The sequence below is a fragment of the Sceloporus occidentalis genome, unplaced genomic scaffold, assembly GCF_023333645.1.
Source record: "Sceloporus occidentalis isolate IW3139 unplaced genomic scaffold, rSceOcc1.0.p SCAF_40, whole genome shotgun sequence".
NCBI classification, from domain to species: Eukaryota; Metazoa; Chordata; class Lepidosauria; order Squamata; family Phrynosomatidae; genus Sceloporus; species Sceloporus occidentalis.
The window spans coordinates 1267662-1289638 of record NW_028317020.1 but is presented as its reverse complement, the minus strand read 5'-3'; the positions used below and the strand labels follow the sequence as shown (position 1 = coordinate 1289638).

General features: G+C 42.1%; 1 protein-coding gene across 1 annotated transcript; it reads left to right on the top strand.

Moving 5' to 3' along the window:
* Positions 1-2827: 2827 nt before the first annotated feature.
* Positions 2828-21742, top strand: LOC149290178 (coronin-1C-like). The gene is made up of 10 exons (XM_089489521.1): positions 2828-3022; positions 13517-13639; positions 14048-14177; positions 14277-14458; positions 15052-15171; positions 15690-15794; positions 16580-16725; positions 18215-18272; positions 19406-19648; positions 21605-21742. The coding sequence occupies exons 1-10, from the start codon at positions 2828-2830 to the stop codon at positions 21740-21742; spliced, it is 1440 nt and encodes a 479-aa protein (XP_089345647.1).
* The last annotated feature ends 235 nt before the right edge of the window (positions 21743-21977 follow it).

Sequence of the window (21977 nt, the reverse complement as noted above, 5' to 3'; positions counted from 1 at the left end):
TCCGGTTTTAAAAATTGGATTTATTCACTCACTCGGCCGTAGAATTCTGGTTTCAATCCCTTCATCACTTAACAAGCAGGTTTTCCTTCCGTAATGTATTGGTAAAGAAACAGGAGAAATTTGGGTAAATTATCTATACATTTAAAGCCCGTCAAGCTCATCTTGCTACGGAAGCTCACTAGGGTTGGACCTTGAATAAAGAAGTCAAGGAGTCGAAACCACAGTAGTTCTCTAGTCGGTTCTCGCTTTAATGAATGAGCCCTGGAGTGTACAGTGCCTCAAGGAGAAATGCAACACCACGTGTGTCCCAGCATGCTGTGTGCCCCATGTTATGTGGTTGTGTGCCTGTTATTGGGGCTTAGTAATTCATCACACATGTAGATATCATTTAAATATAGTTGATTTCTAAATCTGGTCGGTTTAACACAGAGTGGTGTGTAAGAAATGAACCTTTTCTAATTCGTACTGAAAGCTTGGCTTTGTGTCTGTGTAGGAGAAAATGTCCAGTGTATCTGTTGGCACACGGATGTGATCTTGGATAAACTTCAACATGTAGGATGGCCCCGCTGATGAAGCTCGCCAGTTGGCCGTCCGCCAGAAACTCGCTAACCCCGGCTGCCTCTTTCTGAGGCTGCTCTTCAGGGACATGCCATGCTTGTTTGTGATTTCCCAAGGGTGCTCTAACCCACGTATGACACAACTGCACTTTCACTTATACTGGGACGTGTACAGTTAATAGAAAACGCAGATGTTCTAAAATACAGCGGTGGAATTGTGATACTACGCACTTCTAAAGAATGTCCACCGTGCCCCGTTCATGAAAGGCCTTTAGTTCTTTTAGTCATTTCCCTATCTAGTGGGCCTTCTTTTCTAAGAGGAAATTGTTCACTGGAGATAAATCGCATGTTTAACAATACGTCCCGTTTCCTTTGCTCCTAACGTATCTGGCTGCACTGCGTTTTTTGTTTTGTGCGATTTATATTTCTATCGCCTTGAACTCTGTTTGTATAAGCTCATTTTGAATATGTTCTGGGACCTGTGCAAACCAGGCTGAAGCCTACTGGAAAAGGAGCTGAAGCGAGTAGGGGCTGCCAAAAGCTGTCTAAAATGTGGAGAGAATTCTGAACATTCTTCAGGTGTTTTTAATGGTAGAAATAAGATGTTTGCGGAAACTTCTGCAGCGTCTGTCCATATTCTGAAACTCGCTGGTCCGTTCACGCCAGCAAGGAACCTAATAGCATTACCAAGCCCTGGACACAAACATTGACGCTAACAGGTATGATCAGAATTTTTCACAACACACCGATACTTCCTTGACATGCTGGAGTCTTAAGTTATCTACCGGAAGCGCAGAATTCCTGGGGGACAGGGGTCATGAGAATGCAATGCCGACCTGCCAAGTCTTTGCTTCTTCTGCAGAGGTTTCTTCCATCCAACGTGGAGATCTGGTAGAATGCTACCGTAGATGGCAGTCTATGCAGCTGTGGAAACGTATTTTTGGCCTTATAAATGTGTGTGGATGCTCATCTCTAAGTAACGGTCTGCCAGCGCTCCGTTTGTTACTCACGATTATAGCGTGCATGGTATGTGCTGAGCCGTAATGCCATGGAAATGAGTATTTTATCAGAAAGCCATCATGTGAAGCACTCGGCACCACCACAGAATCAAGCAGCTGCTGCGCATGGGGAGCTGTGTTTTTATTTCCCGATTAAATGCTTCTGTGTATTACTTATCTGGAGTTGGAAGCGTGACTTATTTTGGCTTTTCCTTTTTTTCTTAAGTATTTGGGTTTGTTTTTTGTCCAACTATTGTAAGCGCTTTCCCTCTTGGTAAACTAAAACTGTCAATTTGCCTTTACAAATAATTTTATTACCGAAACCTAAAAATGTTGCCACGTGTAGGAACGACTGCAGTACATGAGGGTAAACGATGTACAAATATTACTGGTGTTAAGTTGCAATGAGGAGACGCGCTACTTACATTTAAATAGCGTGCACAGCCTGGACAGATGTCGACTGATATATTTTCTCCTAAAAGTTTTGGCTTTACGTTCTAGTGATTGATCTCAAGAGCTTGCAATTGATAGCTGGCGTATGCCGATCTGGCGTAAGGAGCTACATTGGCCATTGGTATGGAGGAGGTTACCTTTGTCTCTTAGGTTTCTGGACTAAGGCCAGTATATATTGGCTACAGCCCAACAGCTGGCGGTATCTTTATTTTCATCATTGCTTTGAGTGTCTTTGGATAAGTGATGTCATCTTTGCTGAATGGTTTTAAAAGCCATATCTATTCCAACATGTTCCTTCACTTAGTCTGTGCGTTTGACCCTAAATACATGGCAACGTTTCGTTTAAACTCCTTGTGTGTGTGGAATTATCTGTTGGTACAATATACCAAATATTTCATTCTGCCGCATCTGCATGATTGGGATAACTTATTTTCCTCCCCCAGAGTTTTTTAAACAGTCATATTATTAAACAGTTTATGAATGCTTGTGACTTCTGTTACATTTCATATTTTAGTTCATGTACACCGGGGAACAGTGACTAGTGTGGGAATTACCTGTATGTATTGTCACACGGTTCCAGACGTAATTTGCTTGCAGCAATATGGAAACAAGCAGTCCCTTGTCATGCTTGCCAGGTACAACAGCAGCATTGATGTGTGGTGTGCACTACTTATTTTCTCGCTAGTGGTGTATTGGCATAGTCTATTATTCTTATCATTATTATCTTCTTTATATAACAGTTTAATACATGATACTGAACGTGTATATGACTATGTTCCTGCCTAACTTTATAATTTGCTCTTTCATCTTTCAGAAACTATGAGGCGCGTGGTGCGACAGAGCAAGTTCCGGCATGTCTTTGGACAAGCGCTGAAGAATGACCAATGCTATGATGACATCCGGGTTTCCCGTGTCACCTGGGACAGCTCCTTCTGTGCTGTAAACCCCAAGTTTGTTGCAATAATCATTGAGGCAAGCGGAGGTGGCGCCTTCCTTGTTCTTCCTCTCCAAAAGGTAAGGAATGCGCTTTCAACACCGCTTCTCTTAAAAATGGTCCTTCCGCTTTTGATATTGGATTATTAGTTAAGACTGAGGGCTCGCAAATGGGATCTTTCTTTTCCAGTCCATCACTTTTACCTTTACAGCTTTTATTTTACTGATCAATCTACCAAATCATTCATACATACCGCTATACCTGGCTGAGAGGCGCATGATATGGTCTTCTAGTTTATAGTGGTGGGGGTGCTCCAGTGGGATTCCTTCTTGATGTGCACTAGGACCCAAAGAGCCAGACTGAGCGAGAGCTTGGGCTTTATAGAAAACTGCCTCGCAGCCCTAGTGTGATAGTGACAGCCGAGCAACATGAGGTTCATGCAAGGCCAAGCCTAGGGTCACCAAACAGCCTTACACTGTCAGCGTCAGCCGATTTTTTTTTTTTATTTTCGGTAAAGTAGATGAATATCAAGAAAGGTTGTGTACTATAATGCCCATTATGCGTGTGCAGGTGTTATACCATAACCCTCATCCGTATGCAGACATAGATATGATGCAGTACCTTCTCTGCCGACTCCTTCCGTGTCCCTGTCTCCTTTCCCTCAGCTCCGCTTCTTCTATTGCCTCTTCTTGCTCTTTTGTCCTTTTTCTTCCTGTGTCTTTGTCCGCTTCTGCATGAACCAGGCCTCATGGTGCGATTCAGCCCTTTTGAGGAGCTGCGGGAAAGGAGACTGGGACACAGAAGCGGTCGGCGGAGAAGGTAGGGAGACTTGGCAGTGTTCCGCTCTTGCTATTCGGATCTCCCAGGTGCGTTGCAACACACCTTGCACCACAATGCTGTACCGTCTTCTTATGAAGCTAATCTACACAGATTCTCTGAGGCGGGAGGATTTGGACTATGTAACGTAATCCGTGTCTCGACTGTGGGCCCTAAAGGGTTTGTGTACTTTACTTTGCCACAGTAGGCACTTTATTAAATACCAGCAAAACTTACAAACGCTTTCCTTGAAGCTCTTTGTTTGAAGATCATTCCATGTGCTTGCGGTGTTGCATGAAGCCTATCTGCGGAAGCTATGTCTTACGAGTGGCACCTCTAGTGGAATTGTCTCCTTTACACACTCTGGTAGGCTTACACATTCACTAGTTAACTGGATAACCGTCTTCCATTATCCATAAAACTTTATTTAGCCAATCATCTACAATTATTATTTTTTTTATGTTGATTGAAAGCTTTTAAGACACATTTTTATGTGCCCTTCTAATCCGAATATGCTATGTTGGCCAAAAGACACGGGCCTAACCCCTCTCAGAATACCCCTCTGGGGCTTTCTCCAACAACTCAGCCCTAAATGATTACACCATATGTGGCAGTGTTTAGAAGTCAGGCTTTCTGTCTGGAGCCCAGTTTCTTGGCTGTGATATGCACACTAAGTGATAGAGGCATTCTTCTTTGAGTAACCTCTTCCCTTCCATGTTCTGCATGTTTGCGAAGAATGTTTTTTTTGTACTCATTCAACGCAGGAACTGCAGATTGATCGATGTGATGATACCCTATGTCCCGGTACTTTTAGGGCTCCAGAGGAATTTTATAGCATCAGAATTCTTATTTATATAGCACTAACAATACATATATTCAAAGGGTATGACAAAACTATAATTGACAAAGACACAGGTATAGAGTAAAGAGGGCTCATCGCACTGCGCAATGTGATGACGCCAATGTCCTTCACCTTCTAACCAATTCTCATTAGAATTCCACTTGCTTAGCCTCATACGTGGGGGATGAGTCTGGTGATGAACTCTGAGAATTCCCACAGGCCAGCAGAATGAATAACCCAGTGAAAAGGTCATGATGAGCTAGGCCGGAGCCATTATCGTTAATCAATACTGTGCATAAAGAGTACTTGCGTCTCATCCTGCTTCTTCAGAACGCCTCAACGTATGTAGCTGCTGTAAAACTAACCGCTATGGTAACAGTGGAACACGTTGTACATTATATATATATATATATATATATATATATATATATATATAAATAAATTCCTTATCCAGTTCTTGTCTATTTTTTCCAAATGCCAAAACATTTTTTGGGTACACATGCAGTTGTCCTGTTACCCTTACTAAATTCTTTTTGATCTCCATAAGACACTTCAGTTGTAAAGTAAATTCCTCTTCTAGGGCTCTGGTATACTATTAGCAAGTCTTGAAAGGTTCTGATAGCGTTCTTGCTGGCCAGTGCTCATAGATATAGTTCAAGGCTTTAGTAGCCGTAGGCTTTTTTTCCTGTAGAGAGCCATCTGATGAATTGGTAAGAGATGACATAAGCTGTAAAACTTTTTTAGCAGCCCTTTCATATACCCAGCTCATCCCCAATAGTCACTTCATGCAACGACACTAGTATAAATATTTAATGCAAGAATGCACTCTCTTGGCCCGTCATAAAATGGAAAATTACACCCATCTGCAGACTTTGTATACATAATTGTAATTGTGTAGAACCTGATCAGTTGCAAGTACAAGGCTGCTCGCCCTGGCACTTTAAACGATTACACCCATCGCAGCCTAATGAGTCTGCATAGTTTACTCTGTCTACCTTATCGCTGTTAGGTCTCTGGTTGGGTTGTGGAGAAGCTACATGATTCTAATATTACATATATTCTACAGAAGTTGCTTTGTGTTAATAAGGGCTAACCCCAGTGAGTGATTTCTCATTAAATCTAAGTTCCCTTTAGAGCATCTCACCACGCTTTGCATGGCCTGCTTGGCCAAGTGACTGGAGTTGACCCTATATTGTATAATGAAGGGGGTTGAAATGTTCGTCCTCGCCGAATTGCACCTACGAGTCATGGCTTTCTGGAGACACTTAGCGGTGTGTATGTAGCGTGCGTATTAATGATGTTGCATGTTTTTGAAGCCTAGATAGATAAGATCTTTACCTTCAGAACTACCTGCTCCTTATACTCTGTGGAGATGCTTCTTTAGAAACAGACTTTTGATGTCTCAGAAGAACCATTGATCCATCTTCTCCACCCAATGTAATTCCATAGATATCTTGTTCCCTCATAACTGTATATAGTAGCGTATGTTAAACATACCCCCCCTCCCCCCCACCTGCTTTTCTGTGAATCTTGGGACTACTTACAAATGAGGTTATGGAATATAACTAGGGCTAGGTAAGGGTTAACATTCTGATACAGATTCTTGTCTCCTTTATGAAAAGGGGGAGAGGAAATTCTCAAGTGGAGGGGGGTAAAGTGTATATATGTTGATAGGAATCTATAGCAACTACTGCGGTTTGAGAAGCTCTTGCGCTAAAATGAGACGTAGCTGGTTTTATGAATGTTCCTTCTGCCTTTTGTCTCCGCTTCCTCTGGCTGTACAACAAAATTTATTGATCACATGTTACATTTTTTGTGTAGATTTGTTTGCTACAAATATGTTTTGTTGGTCTATTTTACATTTTAACATGCCTTTTCTCTTTTAAAATGTTTGACTTGCAGTTATTTTGTGTAGGAACCTGATTCCAGCGATCTCGCTTCCTCTCTTTCATGTTGGGCTTCACAGGGGAGTTCTGCTTTTTTGTGTATGTGGGTTAAATTCTGCAAGAACCAGATGAGTGCTTGGCCAGTTAGCGGTGTTAAAGAATCCTGTTTCTGCGCAATACCCTGTGTAATGTTTTGGGAAGTGACTTTCTTAGAAGAAGCATTATGTCATTTAATCCATAGTGCTTTAAGTCCATAGTTGGGTTTCTTCTTTGCACCAACATCTAGCTGTGTCACAGTGCAAGAAGTCACGTTAGATAAAGGTTTCTCGTGTTGGGGCATTCTCCTAATGCTAGGAGCTACTTCAATATATTATTTGGTGCAATGTGGCGAAAAGAGGGCCTTGGTGTGCATGATTGTATCCCCCACTGTTTAGATGTAGATGTGTGTCGGTTTGTCTTGTGTGTTTTAATAGCGGCTCCTTCTACTGATGTTATGACTCCCATGCCGGTTACTCTCGCGGATGTATAACGCATCCTGTAGCAGCGTCTTGATATATAGATTGTACAGCCTGGTTCAGCACCCAAAGCGAGATTAATATTAAAAAATCTCCATCCGTGAATTCAGAGATATAAAACCGTTTGACAGCGCGCTCCAAACCCACATTTCTCACTACGTTGTAGGCTCCCTGCTCAGATGTCTGCAGGCTTTCTTTGATCAGCATTAAAATCTTCTGGGGATTAGAGGGTTAAATGATCATGCCTCTGTCTGTGCCTGCACAGCACACACCCTATGATTGTCATCACAGCCCAGAGACAATGCAGCCAATGAGCAGGCAGCGCAGGAACAGGAATTGTACGCCTGTCAGGACGCAAATCATCCATGTCCTTATATGGTAACATTTACAGTCTCTGCTCAGGGGAAGCCAGCCCGTGGACAGGAGGGGAGGAGAGGGCTGTTCGAGTGCTGCGGGATCCTTCACAGAGTGCCTATTCAGATGGGGTATATACGTGTGTCCGGCATAGGATATAGTGCTTGTGGAGAATGTTCCATGAACACTGAATCCGACCTCTGCTTAAACATTGCCATTTCCAACATTACACTTCAGCCCCCGCAAAAAAATCGAGCCCTACTTCTGTCCATCATGCATACTGCTGTGAAATTCTGAATGGTTCCCTTTTCACTGACGCCATTCAGCGGCATCTAAATTAGAGCGACAATTTAACACCATCGCATTAGCTCCAAGTTAGATTTACGTTTAGCATCAGTTCACCGTTAACCAATGAAACTAAGAGGAACCGAAGTTTACAATTGTGGCTCAGACGTGGCAAAGAGCAGATTACCCATGTAATATGTTTTGCATTCGGTGGATAGTCTGATTTAGGGGTTATTCGTACATTGCAGATGAAATTGTACATTAACTAGTTAACTATGTTCTCTAAACTTCAGCTTGCTCTTCAATGAAGCAGATCTGTCACTTCCCCCGTCCCCTGTATTTTACAGTTCGATGCACGGAAATAATGTTTACAGATTACGTGATGCCGTGCATCCCACCCTATGTGCATACCAAACCCTGCGACAGATCTCTAATTACTTTAGGTGACCCGTGGATCTAGATATCTACAAAATGATTGAAATAGTGTGAGCCGTTTGTATAATTTCCAAGAATAAGTGTTTTTGTTTTTTGAGGGCCCAAGGAATTGTGCTCTTCCTCTGTCTACTACTGTGCAAGTGAAAAAAGGGTGATCAGTGCCCCTGAAGTGGTAGGGCCACAGTAGAAGCAGAGTCCCCAGTCTTCATCTTCTGGGGCTGCACTCCCCCAAAGGGGGATACACAGCCCCTTCCTTCCCTCCCAGACATAAGCCTTGGGTGGGCTGGGTCTTCTAGGATATTCCACTGAGAAGACCCACTGAATTCTTTGGCTAATCCACCCCACGCACACACACACCCCAAAACCTAACTGTCTTGGACACTCGGTTCCACTGTGAGTTTTTTGGTGACCCAATGGTGCTTAAATCACTCCAAAACTAAAAAGCACATGTGCACTGAAACCCCCCAAAAAATTAAGGTGCAATAAATTGGCTGATGTTTTCCACGGGCCCCAGCCGTATGGTTGGTAAATTTAATAAGTTCCCCGAGCTTGTTAGGGGGCGCTATAACAACCTCGGCCTCTCTGATGCAAACCCCAGCCTTGGGGTCAGAGGACCGACCAGTGTTTCTCTCACAGGTACCAAAAGGCCAAGAAGCTTAGTACTTTTAAGTTCATGGCATATGTGGCACATTTTTTATTATAATCCTGTTTTCAGTCATTCCATGCAGTCTGTTACGAATGCCAGAACAGAATGTCTTGTCCTTTCCCTTCTTTCCCTCAAACACATTGTTAGATTCTCAGCTTTTAATGGCAAGCTCACGTTTTTGTAAAAATAGATAAATAAAAGCATCTCTGTAGACACGGCCTTTGTTATATGTATTCTGTGTTCTACTGGTTCACAAGGGGAATTGATAATTAGTCTTAATTTGACCGCGTTTAAAAGAAGAGCTCATTTTGAGTGAGGCTGGGTGGTAACTCTGTAGGGAATAAAACCCTGCGCTGTGGTGTGGCAGTCTGTTAAATTATTATAGACTTAGATGCAGCTTTTCTCGTAAATGCTTTGGGGTCGTGGTTGACCGTAGATAACTTTGCCCACTTAAACCAAATATTGCTGTTTTCCTCACCCCGTTACTATTTGTAATGTTAACATGGCATTTACATGCCATGTCACCATCAGCTCACTATATGTTGCGCTCATAGGACACTATTGCAATGCTTTACCCATTCGCTTTTGCTCATCTTTCAGAAAACGTATTTCACTTTTTGTTTGATTAAATTAATATGTGACTAATGCACCAGTGGAGTAATATAATTGTGGTGATTGATACCGAAGCACATGATGAGCTTCTTCGGTGTCGGTAAGCTGTGACTAGAGATGGTCCTATCAATCTGGCCTGGGTAAAAAGCTTGCGTGGGTGACGTTTGCTAAAAAACAAATCTGCGCACGTTACAAGCTGCAGCGCTCTCTAGATCAAGAGCTGATTTTATAATAAAAAAAATTTGCCAGGAAAGTGCTGCGCCTGGAGAGTCTTCATTAGCCCACTCCACAAAATGTTTTGTTCTTTTTTACATGGGAAGACGCTTGCTTAACAACGTCCAGTAACGGTAATTGTTTACTTGTTTGTAGTTAAAATAAATTCATTCGATTTTTATGACGCTAGCATATTTCTTAGATTTTCCAGAATTCCCTGTGCTGTTGCTCACATGCGCCTGGCAAAAGGTTCCTGCTTGTTAGGTTTCCACATGGCAACGAATGTTTGTTAGTACAAACAGTACAAAGTATTGTGGGATTTTTTTTTTTTTTTCTTTTTTTTGGAAGGAGGAGAGGGAGATTTTTTTATTTTTTTTTAGAAAGATATTATGGACAACGCTTCTCATACCAGAACAGAGAAGTCTTTTCATATAACCTATCCATTGCCTCGCCATAACCAGATATTACCCAGCTATCGTTGGCTGCCATGGCTGGCAGCACTTTTTGATCTCTGTCGGCCATGGAGTGGCAATAATTGGGTGGAGTGACGCTGATTGGCACTGTCGTTGCGTTCAGCATGTGGCTTCTTATGCCAGCTGCTTCCTGGCATTGGATGCAATCGTTAGATGACTTACAATCCTTCTGTCCTGGTTGTGACTGTCTTATTAGAATCCATTATGACTGAGAGAGCACTGATCATGACTTGTGTCAGCAGTGATTGAATGACGTGACCTTCCAATGATCCCTCCAATTCATCTCTCTTGTTTAAGATTCTGGGATTAACACTACACTGTCTGTAAAATAAGCATACGGTCTTCTATTGTGTGACATCTCCGCTTCATCATTCGTTTTTGTCGCTGGTTATCTGTACATTACGCTTTAGGCTCCTTGGACAGAGGCAGTGCTGGAGCATCGCGTCTCACCGCAGGGAATGCTGCACAGAGACTGCTCTAGAGAACAGACCTCCATTCCGCCTCTGGAATTTAATCTCTGTTCACAAGCCAAGGACGCCCTGCTTCTTCCTGCAAATCCAAGCCTAGTCATTCTGCAGACTGGCTGATTTCTTCCTTTTCAGTCATGCGATGATAGCAGCCCTCCGATGCTTGTCTGGTTACAACTCGTACGAACAGGAAATGATGGAGCGCATATACATGGGGGAAGAAAACAAAACCAAAACCAATAGTGTAATATATCAAGGAATAGAGAATTTAATGTGGTGTAAGATCCACTCACAAATGGGCTGGATAAGGCAGGCTCATCAAAATTCAACAGAAGCTTCTAAAATCTGTATTCTGTAAAAGCAAAAATAAACCAGGATGGTGCAGTATCTTCTACAAGCTGATCTTAAAAGATCAAAATACTCTTACGATTAAGATGTAGCACAACTCAGAGTAATGTGCGTAAAATAAATAAATAAATAAAATAAATCATCCGGTATACTGTAACAAATCTCTCCAATTTATTGTCTCTCAGAGCCCATTTGTGAGTGGATCTTACACCACATTAAATTCTCTATTCCTTGATATATTACACTATTGGTTTTGTTTTTGTTTTCTTCCCCCCATGTATATGCGCTCCATCATTTCCTGTTCGTTTCTGTGTACGCTTTGAGGAAGAGTGTAATTTGGTAGCTGCTTTCATTGTGGGGAAGTATCCGTTTATATTTATTTTCATTTTATTACACGTGGAATTTTTGTCTTTTTCACTTTCGTTCACTGGTTACAACTCGTATCAGAGGTTCATAGCCCTTGTGTTACAGTGGACACCAGGCTGCATGTCCCTAGTCTGTACAGCTACACCACATCCGGATCCAAATATTTCACGACAATTAATTTATCTCAAATAAACCGTGATCGCCACTGTATACCCTCAGGGGATCGTTCACGTCTTCTCTCTTGCTGTTGCCTCCTCCCTTACTCCTTAGCAGTCTTGGAAGGAGCATCTGGGACGGTCACAGCCTTTGCTCCCTAATTGTCTAATCAGATCCTCTAACAATACTATGCCTGATGGTGGTATACAGATATGAGAGATACATCTGTCTTTATTGTACTAGGAGCATAAATGAATTACCTTCCCTACCACATGAACTTTGCAGAACCTTTGTGAAATGCATATTGTAGAAACACTTGATGCGTGTTGGGGAAACAGACAATTTTCTTTTAATACAAAGAATGACGCCTAACCACAGATTCCAGACGCAAGAGTTATGCCTTAGTACCAATGACTTAGTCTAAACCAGGGGTCCTCAAACTTTTTAAACAGGGGGCCAGTTCACGGTCCCTCAGACCGTTGGAGGGCCGGACTATAGTTAAAAAAAAAACAACAAAAAACTATGAACAAATACCTATGCGCACTGCATATATCTTATTTTGAAGTGAAGAAACAAAACGGGAATAAATACAATATTTAAAATGAAGAACAAGTAAAGTTAAATCAACAAATATACCCTCTCCCCCCTAGCCACTATATATCCTCTCCCCCCTAGCCACTATATAATCTCTCCCCCCTAGCCACTATATAATCTCTCCCCCCTACCCACTATATATCCTCTCCCCCCTTACCCATTTATATCCTCTCCCCCCTTACCCACTATATACCCTCTCCCCCCTAGCCATTATATACCCTCTCCCCCCTCACCTTGAAGTCCAGCGACGGGAGCACGATGCTTCTTTCTTCCTGCACCGCTCGCTGGTGCCCGCTGCTTCACTGCTGAGCGCTGTAATATGACGTCATATTTCGGCGCCCAGCAGTGAAGCAGCGGGCACCAGCGAGCGGCTTTTAAAGGCTGTCTTCTTTTTTTTGATGCGGGGGAGAACGAGGGGCGCCGAGCGGTTGCTAGGCGCCCCTCTCCTCCGCATCAGTGTTTAAAAGCCGCTTGCTGGTGCCGGCTGTTTCACTGCTGAGCGCCGCAATATGCCGGCATATTGCGGCGCTCGGTTGCCATGGGTGCACGCATGGGACGTCGCTGCGTGCGCCTGCTCCCGGCGGTCCCCGCGTTTTTAAAGTAAACGAGTGCCGCAGGGCTGTCCTGAGGCAAAAACACCCGGCGGGCAGGGTAAATGCGCTCCGCGGGCCGCAGTTTGAGGATCCCTGGTCTAAACCATATGTAAAGGATCTGCATGCAAGGATAATTCTAGGAGGAGTCTGCTACATTTTATTTTAACGAAAGCAAGAAGAGGACAATATGCCTACATATTATGTGCCAAGGGCGAAAAGTAGGTAGTAGCTTTAGCATTCTTTGAGCCATGATTAACACAAATTTATAAATATTTTAAATATTAGATATTTTTTTCCATCATTGGGTTTTGGTGTCTCCTGCATGCCCTTATAACCTTCTCCCTGCGTTACAGCACAAGAGACCTCTAACCATAGATCATCTTGTTTATACCTCTTGTTTATACCGCTTGATTGTACTTATCTGGAAGAATGAATCCAGTATAACATAAATTGGGGATTAAGGTATATACTGCGCTTCAATAAAGTAAAACTAGGCCCAACTTGTTTAGTCTGGGAGGCATGTTTTTATTTTGCAGGCTATAAATGGTACCCTTAGAAGCCCCTGGCTCACAGTGGTTATGTCTAGTAGGTATAAACAAAGGCTCAATGTGAATCTCTGCAGAAAGTTATGGCCCTCTTCCCATAATTTGGAATTTTGTGACCCGTTGTTTATATGCTAATGTTCACTGCTGAAGTAGCTAGGATTGCTGCATGTGGTTAGTAATGGGAGTGTATTGCATAGTAGACATTTGGCGCCCCCTAGTGGCTGAGTGGTTTCTTAGTTGTGCTGCTTGGTTGTGCATATAAAAGACTTGGAGAATATTTTGGAGTACCGTATGATATATAGTAATCTGCTATTGTAAATAAAAATGTGATTCTTCATTTGTGTGTGTGTGTGTGTGTATATATATATATATATATATATATATAACATTTTTTTCTTTTTCTTAACACCTTTTTCTGTGTCTCTGCAGACGGGGAGAATTGACAAGTCCTACCCTACAGTGTGTGGTCACACCGGACCCGTGTTGGACATTGACTGGTGTCCACATAATGACAATGTTATAGCCAGTGGCTCTGAAGACTGCACCGTTATGGTAAAACACTTCTTAAATTTGTTTCCTCCTTCTGTCGTCTTAACTTAAATCAATTTTATTAAAGTATAATTCTGTAAATGCCAATGTATAAATATTAGTTTTTCCATGTGCAGATATTTTGTTGATTTTGAGTAGAATTGTTAGTTTCAAAATATATTTTCTAACCTATGGATTGAAATATTTCTGGCCAAGTATATTATAACATCATGCAATGCATCATATGTCCTAATTGGATATGTTGCAATTCATTACTGGATAATACACAGGCACTAAGTCCAGTGCTAAAAATGTAACCATTATCGGGTAGCCTTACTGTGTCTCTAGGGAACCAGTGCTTTGTTCTGGTATATGTCAAGGCTTACTGCTTCTTCCTGGATGTGGGTCATGACAGTAATTGTGTTCTTTCAGGTGTGGCAGATCCCAGATGGTGGGCTAACCTTGCCCCTCACCGAGCCTGTGGTGGTGTTAGAAGGACACTCCAAAAGAGTTGGCATTGTTACATGGCATCCAACTGCTCGTAACGTACTGCTCAGTGCGGGTGCGTAAATGCTTTCTTGCTGTCATTTACTTTAATATGTATAATGTGTATGCGTGTATATGTGTATTTATTGCTCAATGTGCATTTCTCTTCGTATAGGGGGTGATAATGTCGTCATTATTTGGAATGTGGGCACTGGAGAAGCACTGATTAATCTGGAAGATATGCACAGCGACATGATCTACAGTGCTAGCTGGAACCGGAATGGCAGCTTCATCTGCACGGCCTCAAAGGACAAGAAACTGCGTGTGATTGACCCTCGCAAAATGGAAATAGTAGCAGTAAGTATTGAAAGGGGATGAGAACGACCCATTTGTCCTTACACTTCCGGTCTGTATTGCTTGGGAGATATTACCAGCATAAGTTTCACCTCCACTTTCTGTCTGCTAATATGCTAAAAAGAATAATGTGCCTGGCACCCCTGTAAGGAAAGCGATCACATTGTTCCTCTCTACTGTGAGTTACATCCAGTATGCAGACAAAACAGGTAATGTTTTGTCAGGAATGGCCACGCTTTTCTTATAAATATAATGGGAATATTTAAAATGTATTTTTAGACTTTCATGTTGTATAAGCAGAAAGCAGTATCCTTCATGAATACAAATACTATGTTTATCCTCGCATCAAGTCAATGCAGGGTTCATGACAGAAATTTTCTAACACAGTATAATGATATTCTTCTGTATTCTTTGTAAAGTGAACATTTGTGTATGTTATCTCATAAAAAGTCCATTCTGGGGGAATCCTCTCTTTGGACATTAACAGAGTAAATGCCCCCCCCTTTTATTTGTCTGCTTTCTCTGCAAACATGCAAATTGTTTCCATCCATGATCTAAGCAGTGGCTTCACATCTATCCTTCTTGTTTGTTTTTAGGAGAAGGATAAAGCTCATGAAGGTGCCAGACCCATGAGAGCAATCTTTTTAGCAGATGGAAATGTTTTTACTACAGGGTTCAGTCGTATGAGTGAGCGTCAGCTAGCGCTATGGAATCCGGTAGGTAGCCATGCAAATATGTTAGACTTTTGATGAATTGAGCAGCTTTAACGATCTGATGACCTTGCTGGCCTTTCTTTAGCAGCTGAATACAAACATCATGTCTCCTAGCCTCTATTTTGCTTGAATGTTTTTTGTTTTTGTTTTTTAATTTAAATCATGAGAACATTGATCACATATTGCATTAGTGATGCAACGGTCTGAGTGTGAAAAGATGACACGGATCAGTGGTTGCTATAGAATTCTACAATTTCTAATTAAAGTCTTAATAGAAATATTAAATTGACTTTGCCAACCAACAGAGGCTTTGTATAACATACCAAGTCATATGGCGTCCCAGCATTATTTCTTTATGTAAGGCTACTCTGTGTTCTATGCTGCTACCCTCCCATGGATTGTCTAGGTGTCATGTTCCTCTGCCCTCAAACCCCAACATCATCATAATGTTTGTAAGTGTAATGTGTATTTTGGGTCAATATGTTTCCTAGCATACCAGTAACATCTTTAATTGTTTGTAGAAAAGTATGGATGAGCCAATTGCACTACATGAAATGGACACAAGCAACGGAGTCTTGCTACCATTCTATGATCCAGACACCAATATCATCTACTTATGCGGAAAGGTGAGGCGCTTTTGCCGTTTGAATAACTGCGGCTTTAAGGGATCTTTTTATTTCACCGGCAGTCTGTACAAATGAAAAGAAGATGGAGTGGCCGCAGGAGCTGATGCCCTTAAATGATGATCCAGGGCGGATTGCTGTCGAGCGCTCTGTTACTATACTTCAAAATGAAACTGTCGGACTCGGGGTACTGGACTTAGTTTGTGGCTAATATCACTAGGGACAGCTAACACACAACTGTGCTAGTGTTCAACAAAGGCAACTTGCCAAGCAGATTCACTTAGGGCATTTACTTAGTCCTCACTCACTACTTCATTAGTCTTTTTATGCATTCCTCAGTGTGACCATGACAATTTTCACCTAGTATGTGTAGTGAGGTATAAAAGTTTAGTCTGTAGGCACCCGGTTTCACGGTACCAAAGCCATACCCACGGCAAGTTTTCTATGCATGATAATGAATACATATCTTTGATGAGCAAGCCTTCAGACTTGATGCACACCGGTTCTTTATCCGGTTTTGTCCACTACCATGGTAAAAAAATCTTGTTGATTTGCGTGTTTGAAGCCCTTAAGCAGGCATTTTATGCATTTATATACTCTTTCTTGAGGGTTTTGCAATGCTGCTCGTACCCCCTTTTTTAAATCTTAATGCAAATATAGGCAACTCGCACATAACGTATACCATGGCTTCACAAATCTATACAACCATAACTATGAGCGCTTTTTTTTTTTTAATTTTATTTATTTTTTATTTTTTTTAAAAAACCTCATCCATGCTCTCTTTACAGGGCGACAGCAGTATTCGGTATTTTGAGATCACGGACGAGTCCCCTTACGTTCACTACCTCAATACATTCAGCAGTAAAGAGCCACAACGAGGGATGGGTTTCATGCCAAAGCGGGGACTGGATGTCAATAAGTGTGAGATTGCCAGGTACGGTGCGCATAGCGACTGACCGAAAGAAGATTCATCACACGTCACCTTCCCGGGTTCTGTTCGTTATGCACGGCTCTAGATCTTAGTGGGCAAGAGTAAACATTTATTTTGGTGTGTCTTGAACTCAAGCAAGAGATTGAAGTGTACACCAGCTACAGTATTTGACAAGTATTCTGCTGCTATTTCTGTTCACTTATTTGAATGACTGGATTACAGAGCCACGTATGCTCACAGCGTGTAAACAAATATTCCGTGCAACGCGTCTGCTCACCGTGCATCATACACAAGTGCATTTATCTCATTATGCCTTCATTCCTCTCCCATATTCCCTAGACTGGCACTGGAGTCTAATAAATGTAATATATGTATATGGAATGGTTCAATAATTATTGTAGTGCAGCACCACAGAATCTTCATTAGTTTATGTAGAGATTGCTTTTCATGAATAGAGTTGTTTCTGTTTAGACCCTGGGCATGGAACTAGATAGGATGGTAGGGCCACATGTTCTTTGCATGTTAATGTAGGGATATTTCTGGGTAATGGATGTAGAGAACAGCTGTGTAGTAGAATTATTTATAAGGTACTGCAGCGTGAGCACTTAATGCTGCGATCATTGTACCAGGAGGATTGTGTCCTCGGCATTTATGCGCCTATCGATTGGCTTTTTACATTTCATATTGACTGCAGGCAGACGCTCATGAAGCACACGACAACTATTCACCATATGGAGGAGTAATCTAAGCTTATCAGAATAACAGCTCAGTCCATGTTCTAAGTAACACAATACCGCTAATGTCGCTTACACGTTAATTTTTTGCATGGCTGAGTGACTTTGCTCTGCTTTATAGCCAAGGGACTACTGAGAAAAAACATCTTAGGGTATGGCTGCCTTTGTAACCATAACTCAAATCTGATTGTCTCGTTATAGGGGATGTACTACAGAAATATTTTTCTTCTTGGAATACATAAAATACAGTTCTGTATGTGCTAATGTGGATTAGCGTTAACATTGGGCCTTTAAACTCCCTTTATCTGCAGATCTGGAGGCTGCCATTTTTTTTCAGTCATGTGAAATTTGGGATAACTTTCCCTGCCTCAACACCTGAGCTGATTCTTTATTACTTATCTTTTATTAAGCTCCAGTAAATTAGACTAAGAAGCCATCTTGGATTTGACACGGCTTTGGGTGGTGTTGTGCTTTTTAAGAGCTGTTGGTATCCTTTGGTCAGTAAGATTTTAATAATTTAGAGGTACGTGGAAGATGTTGGCCTCACTCTGTCCTTTGCAATCTATGCAGACAAGGGAGCCATTGGCGCATGGCACTGATAACAGAGCTATAGTTTAATTTACGGTTGCTTTTGTCGCCCTCCATTCTACTTTACATTTATGTTTATAATGTAATCTTGTTCTTCATGTGAACCAGCATTGGCAGAAAGTTTTTGTGATATCACTGATCCAATAGTTCTGTTTTCCCCTTTTCCATAGGTTTTACAAACTACATGAGAGGAAATGTGAACCCATCATCATGACTGTGCCCAGGAAGGTTAGTTATCAGGGTGATAGAACATCTGTTAACTAACATTAACATTCCATTCTGCCCACAATTTTTCATTTTGGATACAAATACCAATAAGATTGTGATTGCTGTGTTTTTCTGACATTTTCTGATTTTTATCTCCAGTCCAGTATTTGACATCTGTCTATAGTATGAGCCGGCATTATGTTCTGGTCCTGCAAACAAACACTGGAATTGTGAAAATTACACTTTCACAATTCTAGAGCAAAACTGCCGCATTATCAACAACCTTTAGCCAAATATTGAAACCAGTAGGATATTTCTGTTTGCTCCATGATTACACTGGTTTATCCTTTATGAATATGGTTATTGCTGTTGGCAATCGGCAGGCTGAACACGTGAGCTCTAAAGACCTGTGTTAAGGCTTGGCTCAGAATATTTTTTTTCGTGTTTTGTGAAACTGTACATGTAGTTTTGAGATTATAGCATCTTTTCGGCCCGATGGTCGGAAACACGCCACCTGTTTGCATTCATGTATTATCATTAATACGGAACCATTTTTTTTAACCATCTTTGGACAGTTTTGTATGTAAAAAATAAAACATGGTTTTCAAATTAACATTGTAGTAGCCATTTATATTGTATGGCATATGGATTTTAACTTAAACTAACTTCCTTAAAGTAGTCATTTCAAAATACCACTCGTTGGGATTTTTTCTCTTTTGGACAACATATTGTAGAAGCTGCATGTTGGTGCTGTTTCAAATGAATAGGTACCATTCATACCGGTCATCCTACAGATCAATGAAACGGTCCTAGCTCCTTGAAGTTCCTAGGAGCAGTAAACCCTCTTCCAAACATTAAAGGCGGCTATTTGGAAAGTTGTAATAGCATCTTATTTAAGAAATAGAATCCCTAAGCTATTCACGTGTATACCCTTTTGGCATTTTATTAATAGTGTATATAGTAATTCCCCATTTCCTTTTACGTGAGAGATGTATAATGCATGTCGCGTTTTGTCGGCCTCTTTTTGTAAATGTCTGGCAACAATTTGGGTTGCCTTGTTTTAGCTGTAACGATAGTCAAAGGTGCCACACCTGCTAAATAGACAAGAGCAATTTTTATTATTTTAATTGATTATGACTTGCCTTTTCTTTCAGTCTGACCTCTTCCAAGATGATCTGTATCCGGACACAGCTGGGCCAGAAGCCCCCATTGAGGCAGAAGACTGGTTTGATGGGAAGAATGCAGACCCCATCCTAATTTCCCTAAAGCATGGATACATGCCAAGCAAGAACAGAGAACTCAACGTTGTCAAGAAGAATATCCTTGGTAGCAAACTAGCAGGCCTGAAAAAAGACTCTGCCAGCACCCCTAAAAAGGCTGCAGAGGCAGCAAGTCCTGTAAGTAAATATAGGCTGTCAAGCCTGGCCCAAACACACTTCTACACGGTAATGAGAGACTGCAGTAATATCTTGAGGTGGCGAGGAAGGGATGTATCTTCCTTGCCTTAGTTCTAGAAATGTCCTTCTTCCATAGACTTGCATCAGTCAGAGGGTCACCTGGGGTAAATAAGACTGAGCCATTCTATCGTTAACCCAATTTACAAGACAAACATATTGAACTCCTTGCTCGTGCCTATGGCTAGTACAGCTGTCTGAAAACTAAGTATTAGAATAGTTTTACCACAAAAAACTGTTTTAATGCCGTTCTTGTAATACATTTACAGACCACCTACATTGACAGTCTCTGCTGTTGTGTGATTTAGTACCCCAAACTTACCATGCAGTAGCATATCTTTACCAGTGTTAAATCTTTTGAGGTTTTGTGCTCCCATGCATGCACTTACAGTGGCTTATAATGAACAGATCACTGCCTACAACATACCGTATTTGCTCGATTATAAGACGACCCTGATTATAAGACGACCCCCCAAAATCTGAATATTAACTTAGGAAAAAAAGAAAAAGCCTGAATATAAGACGACCCTAAAGGAAAAAAGTTTTACCAGTAAATGTTAATTCATGTAAACTATTTTTTTTAATAAAAGCTATGATTGAGAAAAATATTTTTTTTGTTTTTATTTCTTGTATTTTCCAACCTGTCCCCCAGTTACGCACATCTGCCCCCAGGCTTGCCACTCCAATATGGCACTGTGGCCCATGATATGCCTTTTAACCCTCTATATGCCACTGTGCCCCATGGTATGCCTTTTGACCCCCTATGTGCCACTCTGCCTCCAGAAATGCCTTATACCCCTATATGCCACTCTGCCTCCAGAAATGCCTTATACCCCTATATCCCATTCTGGCATTTAGGGGGTTAAAATGCATATTATGGGGCAGAGTGGCATATAGGTGTATAAGGCATTTCAGGAGGCAGAGTGCTCTATTAAATGCCCCCTTAACGCCACTCCAGAAATGCCCTATGCCCCCATTTAACACACACACACACACACACACACACACACACACACCCTATACCCCCATTTAACTAACACACACACACACTCTCCCCTCCCCTCCCCTCTCAGCCCTCTCTTACCGGTGCTTCCAGCCGGGGCAGCGGGTTGACGTCGCCTTCTGCTGCAGCCGGAAGGAGGTGGAGTTGGCAGCGGGGGTTGTCTGCGTCCGTCGCGTATACTTTCCCCGGCTGTCAGAGATCAGAGTTCCCCGCACCGGTGCGGGGAACTCTGATCTCTGACAGTCGGGGAAGGTTTGCGCGACGGACGCAGACAACCCCCGCTGCTAGCCACACCTCCTTCCGGCTGCAGCGGACGTTGTCTACGCGGATCGCGTAGACGTCAACCCGCTGCCCCGGCAATACAGCAGGAAGCACCGGTAAGTGTGTGTATGATGGGGGGGGGGGTGTGAGACAGGAGGATCCAGGTCCCCTGCAGCGGTGCGGGGGATCTGGATCTTAGTCTCCTAATCAGACTCTATTTGAGGTCTGATTAGAAGACGACCCCGATTAGAAGACGAGGGGTATTTTTCAGAGCATTTGCTCTGAAAAAAACCTCGTCTTATAATCGAGCAAATACGGTAAATACAATATTTAAGTTGACTGCTGGTCTGTATGGCCAGGACGAGTGGATTAAGGTGGCATAGTATGTAAAAGAGCAATTTAAAGTTCTAACTTGAGCAGACTTCAGATACACAATGTTGTCGTTCACTGCCAGGTCAACACCATCGCAAATTCTGCAGCACTTCATAGACTTAACATTGAATATTGCAGTCTTGTCATTTCAGTTGTGACATCTAAATTGGCTGCCTATTTTACCATTGAGACGGTGTTTATCACTAAAGTGTTCTGGTTTTTTGTTTTTTTTAATTTAAATTTTCTCCTGTCTGGTTTTCCAGCCTAGTGATGGCAAGATGGATGAGCTGATGAAGGAGGTGCGATCGATGAAAGACACCATCAGGTCCCAGGGTGAGAGGATCTCAAAATTAGAGGAATTAATTGCCAATCTCACCAACAATGACGAGTCAGAAGATTGAGTAGCCCATGCTCCTGGTTGAGCTGGAGGTGCCCACTGCCAGACCACATTCCACTCATCACTTCTTCCCGGGCCCAAGCGATGATCAGAATACCAACACAGACTGTAACCATCACTCCCAGGTTAACACAGAGACTTTACACCAGCCCCTTCAACCAGGTGCCTCCATGTAAAATACTTTTTTTGTGCCATTTCAGGAGTTTAGTATGCTGCCAGTAACCCAACTCCTGAAGTGT